At 44.0% G+C, this 14,577-nt stretch overlaps 1 protein-coding gene across 1 annotated transcript in view; it reads right to left on the bottom strand.

Annotated features, from left to right (window-relative positions):
- The window catches only part of cttn (cortactin), a 20,432-nt gene extending 6,071 nt beyond the window's left edge, over window positions 1–14,361 (bottom strand). Inside the window, exons 1-9 of the mRNA XM_079621756.1 lie at window positions 13,992–14,361; window positions 13,361–13,444; window positions 3,788–3,861; window positions 2,946–3,075; window positions 2,144–2,254; window positions 1,985–2,039; window positions 1,461–1,571; window positions 1,273–1,383; window positions 1,055–1,165 (exon numbers count right to left, since the gene is read on the bottom strand). Coding sequence (XP_079477882.1) covers window positions 1,055–1,165; window positions 1,273–1,383; window positions 1,461–1,571; window positions 1,985–2,039; window positions 2,144–2,254; window positions 2,946–3,075; window positions 3,788–3,861; window positions 13,361–13,444 — 787 coding nt within the window. The 5' untranslated portion in view covers window positions 13,992–14,361. The remainder of the gene's footprint in view (window positions 1–1,054; window positions 1,166–1,272; window positions 1,384–1,460; window positions 1,572–1,984; window positions 2,040–2,143; window positions 2,255–2,945; window positions 3,076–3,787; window positions 3,862–13,360; window positions 13,445–13,991) is intronic.
- Window positions 14,362–14,577: the final 216 nt, after the last annotated feature.

Below are 14,577 nucleotides of genomic sequence, written 5' to 3'. Positions count from 1 at the left end.
CTTCCTCCATCTAATCCTCCTGGTTTTTCCGGTTCTTCACTCGCTGCGGAGGCTCAGGAACGGAGGCATCAAGAGTAAAATCCGCCACTTGCTTGATTTTATTCCCATCCGTTTATTTAAATCTTGCTTTGGTGTTTTGTGCACTACTGTCCTCAGTAGAATAATGATTCAGAGCACACTGGGGTTGTTCCAGTAACACCAGTAAAGAACGATCCCTGGACAACTTTAACCATTTCTTGCACATTTCAAAGCTTCAGTTTTTGGCAAAAATACCAGAATGCATTGCTGCCTTTCACTTGTATAGCCATCTTACAGTCGATACGCTCTTCGATCTCCTTCCGGCAGGTTTTCGGCTCTAGTCAGGGTTCCCAATGACGTGTTTATGGCATTTCCATTCTCATTCTTCTCTATCTCGGAGCCGCTTTCGATACTGTTGATCATAGCCTTTTACTTTCCAACATTGAAGGTGCTTCTGGTGTTTCAGGGACACCTTTAAACTGGTTTAAAATCCTATTTGACTGCCGGTTCCCAGTTCATTGCCTTGGGAGGTCACAGGTCAGAGATCAGGCACTCACTGGTGTTCCTCAGGGCTCAGTTTTAGGCCCATTACTCTTTCATTTAGATGTCTCCACTTCTGCATCTGCTGCCATCGCTCAGCCTGCACTATCACTTTGATGCTGACGATACTAAAGTCTATGTAGACGCTAAACCTGAAGCATGTTTCTCAGATCCAGGTGACTCTGTTTGACTAGTGGTAAAACTGAAGTTAAGTTGGTTCCTCCTACCAACTTCCCAAAGCTGGTTCACCAACTCTGTCTGTTGATGGCTCGGTTTTGGAGTCTCAAAGAAAAATAATGAAGCTTGGAGTAATCGTTGATGCCAGTCTTACATTTGCAATATAGCAAGACTGCAGCCACTACTGTGTCCTTTTAGCCAGAGTATCTTAATCTGAAGTTGCAACGTGTACTAACTAGCAGAAAAACTGTTATTGTTCCTCGATACATAGTTAAGGTATGAAGAGGCCGATGGTGGTGTGTGTGTGTGAGAGTGTGACCTTTCTGTGACTCGTGCAGCTGCAGTTTCTCCTGGTGATCCCATCCCATCGCAGACTTGTCCTGACGGTCCGTCTGAACGCCAAACTTCCCTCCGAAACCCTTCACATAGTCTGACAGCAAACAGCAACAACAAGACCGTCACGTCTAAATGTGGCATTAACTAATCTACTAAATAAGAAGCCTGCCACATCCATGTTTACACTTTACAATCACAAACCTTTCTGAGACTCGTGCTTCTCCGTCTTCCCCTGGTACTCGAAGCCCATGGCGCTCTTGTCCACTTTATCCGTCTCCACTCCAAATTTGCCACCAAAGCCTTTGGCATAATCTGCAGATTTCAGAGCACAATAATGCAGACATGGCGGAGCACAGACACACATGTGAGGCGGGAGAGTGGGAGCCAACCTTTCTGAGACTCGTGCTTCTCCGTTTTCCCCTGGTAGTCGAAGCCAACGGCGCTCTGGTCCACGCGGTCCGCCTGAACGCCGTAGCGGCCGCCGAACCCGGTGGCGTAATCTGGAACAACACAACATGAGCAGCTGAGAGCACTCCAAACTAAGGGAAGTACGTTAGAGAATCTTGATGAATGTTTCTCGTCGTACGGAATTAAGTGACAGACGTAAATAACTAGAAGATCTTCATTTTGAGATTACGGGGGTCAGGTGATGATTGAACATGCTTGGCTGATTATCAGAACAATCATTCATTATTACAATCTTCCTTCTGCTCTCTACATATCTACCCATATAACGTCTGATTGTGATTTTTGAAGATTGTGAATTCAAGTGTGTTTGTGATGCTTCAGAAAGAGTAAACCAACATCACCAACGCATGAAGTCAAACCGGACACAGAGTCAGAATCAGTCGAGAGCAGAACTAGTGACTGTTGATCATGGAGGAAGGAAAGAAAGAGAGCGAGAGAGACTGACCTTTCTGCGAGGCGTGTTTCTCAGTCTTCCCAGCGTACTCGAAGCCCATGGCAGACTGCAGAACACACACACACACACACACATACACATACACACGAGTGAGCAGATGTAGTAGACGATCTGAGCGCAGAAACCCTGGCTGGAGATCTGACGGTTTACCTGGTCCACTCGATCCGCTTCCACGCCGAACTTTCCTCCGAAGCCCTTGGAGGTGTCGGTCTGGGAGCAGTGCTTGGACAGCTTGCTCTGATACTCGTGGCCTACAGCAGACTGAGCACAACACACACACACTTCAGGAAGACAACACACGCTTCAGGAAGACAACGCACGCTTCAGCAACGCACGCTTCAGCAACGCACGCTTCAGCAACGCACGCTTCAGCAACGCACGCTTCAGCAACGCACGCTTCAGCAACGCACGCTTCAGCAACTCACGCTTCAGCAACGCACGCTTCAGCAACGCACGCTTCAGCAACGCACGCTTCAGCAACGCACGCTTCAGCAACCACACTTGAACCATTAATACAAACAATTACATAATCTATATTACTTTTTTTTTCAAATCATTGCTACGTGTTCTGCGCTGCTCTAACTGAGACTGGTCACGACATTTGCATATTGTTTCCCTGTTGTTGGTTTGACCGCTTCTGTTGATCTCCTCATTTGTAAGTCACTTTGGATAAAAGCGTCTGCTAAATGATTAAATGTAGGACCATGACGTGAGCTGAGGCGTGAGGCTTGGTGACCGAGCGATCCACTGGACTGAGGATACACACATTTGCATATAACTTTACAATAATTTGCATCAAAAGGGGGTGAAAGGTGTCTGTGTGTGTGTGTGTGTGAGTGTCTGTTAGAGTGTGAGTGAGTGAGTGTGTGTATGAGTGAGAGTGTGAGAGTGTGTGTGTGTGTATGAGTGAGTGTGTGTGTATGAGTGAGAGTGTGTGTATGAGTGTGTGTACCTTGTCCATGCGGTCCTGCTGCAGGCCGAACTTGCCGCCGTACCCGTGAGAAGCCTTCGGCATGTCGGCGAGCTCCTTCTGCTTCAGGTCGCTGTGTTCACACGACACTCGCTCGCGCAGCTTATGGATACTGACAATCACAGAATCACACGCTCTACATCATCACCTGGACACATCTCGATTGTCAATGATAACAGAAATTAATTTAGTGAGAATTATTACATTTGTTTCAACATTCACATCTGTATATATTCAAAGTATATCTTTATATACAGTCAAGCCAAACATTACTCAGACAGCAGATATAATGTGTGATGTGTGTCCGCTAGTGTGTGTAGGACTCTATAGTTCACTTCTGTGAGTGAGGAGAGCAGAACACAGTAAACTGGGACATATTATACCCACAACTCTTCATACAGTGACCAGTCTCTGGTCCAGCACATCTCCACCAGTGACATTTATATAGATCTGTGAGCAGAACTGATCCGGACACTGTGAGCTGGTCATGTTCTGCTGAAGTGTGTGTCTGTAACTGCTAATGCTCTTTACACACACACACTGAACACACTGAAGCATTGCTTGGTCACTGGTGGAGCTAAACTGGTATTATCTAATTGTGTAGTTAAATTTACCAGCTGACAGATATTCAACATAATTCATGTGTGAGACAGTCTAACTGTGTGTGTGTGTGTGTGTGTGTGTGTGTGTGACAGTTGATATCTGACAGGTTTTGTCCATCCTTCTGTTAGACTGAGTTCTGCTCATATTTTACACATGTGAGGAATGCTGGAGAGTGTGAGTAAATGCTGGTGTGACTGCAGAACAGGAAAAGCGTGAGTAACTTGATGTGTTCCTGGTGTCCGGATCCGATCACGGTCTTGGCGCCCCAGCGCTGCTCCTTCTCCGACACGTCATTCTGGGGGTGGGGGGAAAGTGAGCCGTCAAAAACACACAAGCAAGACAAACACAATATGAAGGATGGAACTAAACGACTAAAGAATGCGTAGATAGAAAGATTTGTTTATTTAATGCAATGTCAGCATCTGTGATGGCCCAAGCCACACATTCTTCAACAAGAAACTTCTGTTCTCCTCATTGCCGGACTGTTTGGTCCTTGTCAGCATCTAAGGCTATTTTCATGGCAAAAATTAAATAAATAAAAATACATAGGCTAGGGGTGTAACGATACCTTCATTTCACGATTCGATATATATCACGATACTGAACTCACGATACGATATTATTGCGATACTCCCAAGACATATGATAAAAGGTTAACAAAAAATGTACTGTTGATTAAAATGCTAACTTTGATATTACATTGTGGGTTTAAATGAACAGGTTTGGACTTGGTGCTTGTAATTCAAGGACAATGGTGACACCAGAATAAAAATATTCATGATTCTGAAGCTGACCATTGCATTATTATACATTATAATCAACATGATATAGTAGTTTAATGTAGTACTGACACTAAAACTCTGAAAACATGATTTTTTTCTTATACAGTAATTTCTATTTTGGGTGAACTATCCACGATACATATTGTCACTATCCACGATACGTATTGTTGCATTTTTGTATTGCGATATATTGTGGCACGATATATTGTTACACCCCTAATATAGGCTAAATTAGGGCTGTAAGCGATTAATCACATCCAAAATAAAGTTAGTGTTTACATAATAAATGTGTGTGCAATTTGTATAATTATTACACAATTATTATTGATGGTGTTGTGTCTCGATGACGGTGGTGTTGATGGTGTTGATGGTGTTGTGTGTTGTTGTTGATGGTGTTGTGTCTCGATGACGGTGGTGTTGTTGTTGGTGATGATGGTGTTGTGTGTTGTTGTTGATGGTGTTGTGTCTCGATGACGGTGGTGTTGTGTGGTGATGATGGTGTTGTGTGTTGTTGTTGATAGTGTTGATGGTGTTGTTGTTGGTGCTGTGTGGTGTTGATGGTGTTGTGTGTTGTTGTTGATAGTGTTGATGGTGTTGTTGTTGGTGCTGTGTGGTGTTGATGGTGTTGTGTGTTGTTGTTGTTGATGGTGTTGTGTGGTGATGATGGTGTTGTGTGGTGATGATGGTGTTGTTGTTGGTGTTGTGATGATGGTGTTGTGTGTTGTTGTTGATGGTGTTGTTGATGGTGTTGTGTGTTGTTGTTGATGGTGTTGTTGATGGTGTTGTTGATGGTGTTGTTGATGGTGTTGTGTGGTGATGATGGTGTTGTGTGTTGTTGTTGATGGTGTTGTTGTTGGTGTTGGTGTTGTGTGGTGATGATGGTGTTGTGTGTTTTAGTTTAGTTTTTATTGAAAGGATCCCCATTAGCTACAGCCGTGCTGCAGCTATTCTTCCTGGGGTCCTGAAAAATATGTACATAAAAAATTAAAAAGGCTGCATAAATCCTGCATATACACATGTATATACACATATCAACGCACATATGTACCCTCATACGGGCATGAGATATACACACATAAAAACACATTCTACACATACGCCTATAAATATACCTACACACATGTGCATGTACATACAGTGGGGCAAAAAAGTATTTAGTCAGCCACCAATTCGCCTTTGGCTAAGCCACGCCCCAGAATGTAGATTGACCAATCACAGCGCAGCCGAGAACGAGCTCCACAGCGGTCCGACACTTTCTCTCAGCGCTCCATTGACTTTAACACCGGCGGCTCATATGTTTGGTCTCGGCAGGATATTACCGTCGTAGTTTTATCAGAAATATGGTTAAACGTTGTGCCTGGGGCGTTTGTAACACAGATACGCGTTTCCCAGAGAGGTTGGTGGCGGGGGTCAGTTTTTCCCCTTCCCAAAACCGAAGTAAAATACTGACAAGTGTCGTCTTTGGATTAAACTGTGTGGACGTCCTCAGTCAGCGAAACCCCTCAAGATCAACAACACACTTTTGCTCTAAGATACATTTAGCTTTTAACCTTACTGTGAAGTAGGGCTGTGCGATATATCGGATATATCGAAATATCGCAAATTCGCATATCGCGATATGCATATCGTAATGATTTGCGATAAATGAACAAAATAATACAAAGCTATATAGTTTTACGACACAGATCATCTGACATGCGGACGTTAGTTGTGTGTGTGCGTGCGCATAGCGCCCGCGTGCTCACTGCTCTGACGTCTGACCATCAACAAGCCAGCACGCAGTGAGTGACGCGCTCATAGCAAACTAATATGATAAAATGAGCCAGCCTGAGACATCCGCAGCTGCTGCCGACGATTTAGTGCCAAAACGAAGAAGCACCTCAAAGATATGGCAGTTTTTTGGATTTAAAAGAGATGACCACATGCAGACTGAAGTTATATGTAAAACATGTAAATCTCGTGTAGCAACGAAAACGGGAAACACTTCAAATCTGTTCAGTCACCTCAAAGCAAAGCACAACGATTTGTATCAGCAATGCTCGGCAGAAAAATCTTCAAGCTCAGGTGAATCAACCCTCGTTCACCAACCCAAGCAACAATCCATATCATCAAGCTTCGAAAGCATAACACCATATCCTGTAAGTTCCCGCCGTCATAGTGAGATAACCAAGGCCATTACACGCTATCTGGCAAAGGATATGGTTCCGATCGCCACAGTCGGGAAACCAGGGTTTTTCTTGGCAAAAACAAAACAAAAAGAGAGCAAAGTAGTAACTCCACTGTTTCTCAAGTGTTTTTGTTTACTTGAATGTTCATGTTTTCAGGTTGATGTAGGCCTAACTATATAGTGGAGCAAAGTATTAGTGATATTTTTATTTTCTGTTTGTTTACATTGTTAAAATGTAATTGTAACATTTAAATGTAATGTTAAAATGTAATTTGTGTTAATGCAACATAAAAAAAACTGCTGTTGATTTCTTTCCCCTAAATAATTTGAAATTTTGGTTATATGATTTCTCTTAATACAATTTTAATTGATTTTAGAAAAATAAATATCGTATCGCATATCGAATATCGCATTATTTAGCAAGATATCGCATATCGCATTTTTCTTCAATATCGCACAGCCCTACTGTGAAGTTACACTAGTTACACAGTTTTATGCTGGTTTAGGTCATGATTTCGGTTCTCTACACTAATTGTTGATACGCTAGCACACGCTACTGATAAACAACTTTATACTGGCGTAGTCCGTGTGCTTTGTAATAACGATTATAGAAGTGAATAGAGACCAGCTCTGCATGAACAGCGTTGCTCCTGATATTGTGAGTCCCAGTCTCCGTCTCCATCAGGATATGATGCGGTGGGTCATGTTTTGACTGTGACCGTTATGCTTTTGCCTCTATTTGGATCTTGTTGTTGTTTGTGTTTCTCCGGTGTGTCTTGAATAAAGCCTTCGAGCGCATATTGCAGCCACTTTTGCCTACTTCTATCAGACACTTTATTTGCTGCTTTATAAAAGTTTGATCAAAGTTCAGCAGGAAGAGCCGTCACAGCATAAGCCATGTTGATACCAAACCAGAGCCCAGATGAAGTTGACGGACGTAGCAACAGTAACTAAGGGGGGCGGGGCTTAGCCAAAGGTGAATTGTGCAAGTTCTCCCACTTAAAAAGATGAGAGAGGCCTGTAATTTTCATCATAGGTACACTTCAACTATGAGAGACAAAATGTGAAAAAAATCCAGAAAATCACATTGTAGGATTTTTTATTAATTTATTTGCAAATTATGGTGGAAAATAAGTATTTGGTCAGTAACAAAAGTTTCTCAATACTTTGTTATATATCCTTTGTTGGCAATGACAGAGGTCAAACGTTTTCTGTAAGTCTTCACAAGGTTTTCACACACTGTTGCTGGTATTTTGGTCTATTCCTCCATGCAGATCTCCTCTAGAGCAGTGATGTTTCGGGGCTGTCGCTGGGCAACACGGACTTTCAACGCCCTCCAAAAATGTTCTATGGGGTTGAGATCTGGAGACTGGCTAGGCCACTCCAGAACCTTGAAATGCTTCTTACGAAGCCACTCCTTCGTTGCCCGGGCGGTGTGTTTGGGATCATTGTCATGTTGAAAGACCCAGCCACGTTTCATCTTCAATGCCCTTGCTGATGGAAGGAGGTTTTCACTCAAAATCTCACGATACATTGCCCCATTCATTCTTTCCTTTACACTGATCAGTCGTCCTGGTCCCTTTGCAGAAAAACAGCCCCAAAGCATGATGTTTCCCCCCCCCATGCTTCACAGTGGGTATGGTGTTCTGTGGATGCAACTCAGCATTCTTTCTCCTCCAAACACGACGAGTTAAGTTAGTACCAAAAAGTTCTATTTTGGTTTCATCTGACCATATGACATTCTCCCAATCCTCTTCTGGATCATCCAAATGCTCTCTAGCAAACTCTAGACGGGCCTGGACATGTACTGGCTTAAGCAGGGGGACATGTCTGACACTGCAGGATTTGAGTCCCTGGCGGCGTAGTGTGTTACTGATGGTAGCCTTTGTTACTTTGGTCCAGCTCTCTGCAGGTCATTCACTAGGTCCCCCCGTGTGGTTCTGGGATTTTTGCTCACCGTTCTAGTGATCATTTTGACCCCACGGGGTGAGATCTTGCGTGGAGCCCCAGATCGAGGGAGATTATCAGTGGTCTTGTATGTCTTCCATTTCCTAATAATTGCTCCCACAGTTGATTTCTTCACACCAAGCTGCTTACCTATTGCAGATTCAGTCTTCCCAGCCTGGTGCAGGTCTACAATTTTGTTTCTGATGTCCTTTGACAGCTCTTTGGTCTTGGCCATAGTGGAGTTTGGAGTGTGACTGTTTGAGGTTGTGGACAGGTGTCTTTTATACAGGTAACAAGTTCAAACAGGTGCCATTAATACAGGTGCCATTAATGCAGGTGCCATTAATACAGGTAACGAGTGGAGGACAGAGGAGCCTCTTAAAGAAGAAGTTACAGGTCTGTGAGAGTCAGAAATCTTGCTTGTTTGTAGGTGACCAAATACTTATTTTCCACCATAATTTGCAAATAAATTAATAAAAAATCCTACAATGTGATTTTCTGGATTTTTTTCTCATTTTGTCTCTCATAGTTGAAGTGTACCTATGATGAAAATTACAGGCCTCTCTCATCTTTTTAAGTGGGAGAACTTGCACAATTGGTGGCTGACTAAATACTTTTTTGCCCCACTGTACATATTCACACACATCTATACATAAATATAAACAGTCAGATGTATTATTTTGATAGATGCTGTTTTACATTTAATTTAAATGTATTAGCATTGTTAGTAAGCATATGTTTTGGCAGTTTATTCCATTCCTTCATACCTCTGAACATAACAGTGTTTTTTATGGCATTTGTTCTTGCTATGGGTAAGGTGAAGTTGCCTTTAGTTGCATGTCTGGTACTGTACTGATGATTGTCTACACTAAAAGAAAGATGCTTGAACAAAACAGAAGGCAATTTTGAGATGGAAATGTTTCTTATGAAAATTAACAGTAAATACAACAGTCTATCTTCGACCAACAACCAATTAAGATCTTTGTGCATTAATATAATATTTCTCCTATAGCTGCACTTAAGTGCTACACGAGCTGCTCTATTCTGTATAAGTTGATGTTGATGATGGTGTTGTGTGGTGATGATGGTGTTGTGTGGTGATGATGGTGTTGTGTGGTGGTGATGATGGTGTCGTGTGGTGATGATGGTGTTGTGTGGTGATGATGGTGTTGTGTGGTGTGTGGTGATGATGGTGTTGTGTGGTGATGATGGTGTTGTGTGTCCATGTTGTTGGTGTTGTGTGGTGATGATGGTGTTGTGTGGTGATGATGGTGTCGTGTGGTGATGATGGTGTCGTGTGGTGATGATGGTGGTGTGTGGTGATGATGGTGGTGTGTGGTGATGATGGTGTTGTGTGATGATGATGGTGTTGTGTGGTGATGATGGTGTTGTGTGGTGATGATGGTGTTGTGTGGTGATGATGGTGTTGTGTGGTGATGATGGTGTTGTGTGGTGATGATGGTGTTGTGTGGTGATGATGGTGTTGTGTGGTGATGATGGTGTTGTGTGGTGATGATGGTGTTGTGTGGTGATGATGGTGTTGTGTGATGATGATGGTGTTGTGTGATGATGATGGTGTTGTGTGATGATGATGGTGTTGTGTGGTGATGATGGTGTTGTGTGTCCATGTTGTTGGTGTTGTGTGGTGATGATGGTGTTGTGTGGTGATGATGGTGTCGTGTGGTGGTGATGATGGTGTCGTGTGGTGATGATGGTGTTGTGTGGTGATGATGGTGTTGTGTGGTGTGTGGTGATGATGGTGTTGTGTGGTGATGATGGTGTTGTGTGTCCATGTTGTTGGTGTTGTGTGTCCATGTTGTTGGTGTTGTGTGGTGATGATGGTGTTGTGTGGTGATGATGGTGTTGTGTGGTGATGATGGTGTTGTGTGGTGATGATGGTGTTGTGTGGTGATGATGGTGTTGTGTGGTGATGATGGTGTTGTGTGGTGATGATGGTGTTGTGTGGTGGTGATGGTGTTGTGTGATGATGATGGTGTTGTGTGATGATGATGGTGTTGTGTGGTGATGATGGTGTTGTGTGTCCATGTTGTTGGTGTTGTGTGGTGATGATGGTGTTGTGTGGTGATGATGGTGTGGTGTGGTGGTGATGATGGTGTCGTGTGGTGATGATGGTGTTGTGTGGTGATGATGGTGTTGTGTGGTGTGTGGTGATGATGGTGTTGTGTGGTGATGATGGTGTTGTGTGTCCATGTTGTTGGTGTTGTGTGTCCATGTTGTTGGTGTTGTGTGGTGATGATGGTGTTGTGTGGTGATGATGATGGTGTTGTGTGGTGATGATGATGGTGTTGTGTGGTGATGATGGTGTTGTGTGGTGATGATGGTGTTGTGTGGTGATGATGGTGTTGTGTGGTGATGATGGTGTTGTGTGGTGATGATGGTGTTGTGTGGTGATGATGGTGTTGTGTGGTGATGATGGTGTTGTGTGGTGATGATGGTGTTGTGTGGTGATGATGGTGTTGTGTGGTGATGATGGTGTTGTGTGGTGATGATGGTGTTGTGTGGTGATGATGGTGTTGTGTGGTGATGATGGTGTTGTGTGGTGGTGATGGTGTTGTGTGGTGATGATGGTGTTGTGTGGTGATGATGGTGTTGTGTGATGATGATGGTGTTGTGTGGTGATGATGGTGTTGTGTGGTGATGATGGTGTTGTGTGTCCATGTTGTTGGTGTTGTGTGGTGATGATGGTGTTGTGTGGTGATGATGGTGTTGTGTGGTGATGATGGTGTTGTGTGGTGATGATGGTGTTGTGTGGTGATGATGGTGTTGTGTGTCCATGTTGTTGGTGTTGTGTGGTGATGTTGTGTGGTGATGATGGTGTTGTGTGGTGATGATGGTGTTGTGTGGTGATGATGGTGTTGTGTGGTGATGATGGTGTTGTGTGGTGATGATGGTGTTGTGTGTCCATGTTGTTGGTGTTGTGTGGTGATGATGGTGTTGTGTGGTGGTGATGATGGTGTCGTGTGGTGATGATGGTGTCGTGTGGTGATGATGGTGTTGTGTGGTGTGTGGTGATGATGGTGTTGTGTGGTGATGATGGTGTTGTGTGTCCATGTTGTTGGTGTTGTGTGGTGATGATGGTGTTGTGTGGTGATGATGGTGTTGTGTGGTGATGATGGTGTTGTGTGGTGATGATGGTGTTGTGTGATGATGATGGTGTTGTGTGGTGATGATGGTGTTGTGTGGTGATGATGGTGTTGTGTGGTGATGATGGTGTTGTGTGGTGATGATGGTGTTGTGTGGTGATGATGGTGTTGTGTGGTGATGATGGTGTTGTGTGGTGATGATGGTGTTGTGTGGTGATGATGGTGTTGTGTGTCCATGTTGTTGGTGTTGTGTGGTGATGATGGTGTTGTGTGGTGATGATGGTGTTGTGTGGTGGTGATGATGGTGTCGTGTGGTGATGATGGTGTTGTGTGGTGATGATGGTGTTGTGTGGTGTGTGGTGATGATGGTGTTGTGTGGTGATGATGGTGTTGTGTGTCCATGTTGTTGGTGTTGTGTGGTGATGATGGTGTTGTGTGGTGATGATGGTGTTGTGTGGTGATGATGGTGTTGTGTGGTGATGATGGTGTTGTGTGATGATGATGGTGTTGTGTGGTGATGATGGTGTTGTGTGGTGATGATGGTGTTGTGTGGTGATGATGGTGTTGTGTGGTGATGATGGTGTTGTGTGGTGATGATGGTGTTGTGTGGTGATGATGGTGTTGTGTGGTGATGATGGTGTTGTGTGGTGGTGGTGGTGTTGTGTGGTGGTGATGGTGTTGTGTGGTGATGATGGTGTTGTGTGGTGATGATGGTGTTGTGTGATGATGATGGTGTTGTGTGGTGATGATGGTGTTGTGTGGTGATGATGGTGTTGTGTGTCCATGTTGTTGGTGTTGTGTGGTGATGATGGTGTTGTGTGGTGATGATGGTGTTGTGTGGTGATGATGGTGTTGTGTGGTGATGATGGTGTTGTGTGGTGATGATGGTGTTGTGTGTCCATGTTGTTGGTGTTGTGTGGTGATGATGGTGTTGTGTGGTGATGGTGTTGTGTGGTGATGATGGTGTTGTGTGTCCATGTTGTTGGTGTTGTGTGGTGATGATGGTGTTGTGTGGTGATGATGGTGTTGTGTGTCCATGTTGTTGGTGTTGTGTGGTGATGATGGTGTTGTGTGGTGATGGTGTTGTGTGGTGATGATGGTGTTGTGTGTCCATGTTGTTGGTGTTGTGTGGTGATGATGGTGTTGTGTGGTGATGATGGTGTTGTGTGGTGATGATGGTGTTGTGTGGTGATGATGGTGTTGTGTGGTGATGATGGTGTTGTGTGGTGATGATGGTGTTGTGTGGTGATGATGGTGTTGTGTGGTGATGATGGTGTTGTGTGGTGATGATGGTGTTGTGTGGTGATGATGGTGTTGTGTGGTGATGATGGTGTTGTGTGGTGATGATGGTGTTGTGTGGTGATGATGGTGTTGTGTGGTGATGATGGTGTTGTGTGTCCATGTTGTTGGTGTTGTGTGGTGATGATGGTGTTGTGTGGTGATGGTGTTGTGTGGTGATGATGGTGTTGTGTGTCCATGTTGTTGGTGTTGTGTGGTGATGATGGTGTTGTGTGGTGATGATGGTGTTGTGTGTCCATGTTGTTGGTGTTGTGTGGTGATGATGGTGTTGTGTGGTGATGGTGTTGTGTGGTGATGATGGTGTTGTGTGTCCATGTTGTTGGTGTTGTGTGGTGATGATGGTGTTGTGTGGTGATGATGGTGTTGTGTGGTGATGATGGTGTTGTGTGGTGATGATGGTGTTGTGTGGTGATGATGGTGTTGTGTGTCCATGTTGTTGGTGTTGTGTGGTGATGATGGTGTTGTGTGTCCATGTTGTTGGTGTTGTGTCTGTACCTCAAAGTCGGGGTCCGTTTCCCAGTCGTCTCCTCCATCCTCCACTGCAACAGGGACAGACTGACCTGCGGATGCCTTCCACATCTGAGATGAGCACACAAACACACATTATATTCCACAAAACACACATTATACTCCACAAAACACACATTATACTCCACAAAACACACATTATACTCCACAAAACACACATTATACTCCACAAAACACACATTATCCTCCACAGAAACACATTTATCCTCCACAGAAACACATATAATATGTTCTCAGCAGTGTGGTGTGTTCATCTGGTGACTGAAGAGCATCAGATTCGCTCACTATTAAGGGTGTCACTGAACTCGCACGGGATGACGCCTATATAGGCTCCTAGCTGGCGTTGGAACTAGTTAACGTTAGTCACCATCCCTACACCTTTCATTGCTACTGAATTGCTGTTTCTAAGCCATATGTGAGCACGCGACACACATCCGCAGGTTTTAACATGCACACATCATCATCAATGAAAACAAATACCAAATAAAGCGAAAATAAATGTGAACTGCTGAGAAATCAGCGCTCGTGCTCCTGAAGCCTGAGGGCTGCTCGCCTCGCCTTTGATTTAAAACGTGACAAACCACACCTTTACACTTACACTGCGCTTCGATGGCCTCCTTAATGCAAGTATTAGGTAAATAAGTCGTGATAATAGTTATAAAGAGAAAAGTCGTCAGTTTTCCTGGCCAGCCTGAGTCCTCCACTTCCCGCTTCCTGCTCCAGAAGGACCGCACCACCTGCGCCGGGAGCGGGGGAACTCCGGAGCTTTCACGGCCACTGAGGCTTTCTGCGATTACTGCCATCACCAACACTTTTAGTACACGTTATTTTATTTTTATTACTTCATATGATATCAGAAAACCATTATCTGACTCAAGATCGGGCTGAGATAAACGTAACATGAAGGAATGCGGCGTTCCTCACACAATTCCCCCTCCTCATATAATAGTACGACCGAGCTGATGCTGACAGAAATGAACAGCTCCACTGGCGCTGTTTCCATCCAGGTACAGGATCCATAGAGTCGAGTCAACGAATCGATTCCGAACTAATATGTTCGATTCATTTATGTGACTTCAACACAATTCATGTCTCGGGTCTCTTGTGTGCGAAGAACACTTTAGCTCACTTTTAAAAATAGCATTTGTTACGTAAATAATATAATTTTAAAGAATATACGTCAG

Source organism: Phoxinus phoxinus, assembly GCF_949152265.1.
Source record: "Phoxinus phoxinus genome assembly, chromosome: 8".
Lineage (NCBI taxonomy): Eukaryota > Metazoa > Chordata > Actinopteri > Cypriniformes > Leuciscidae > Phoxinus > Phoxinus phoxinus.
This window is presented reverse-complemented; position numbering and strand designations above follow the sequence as displayed.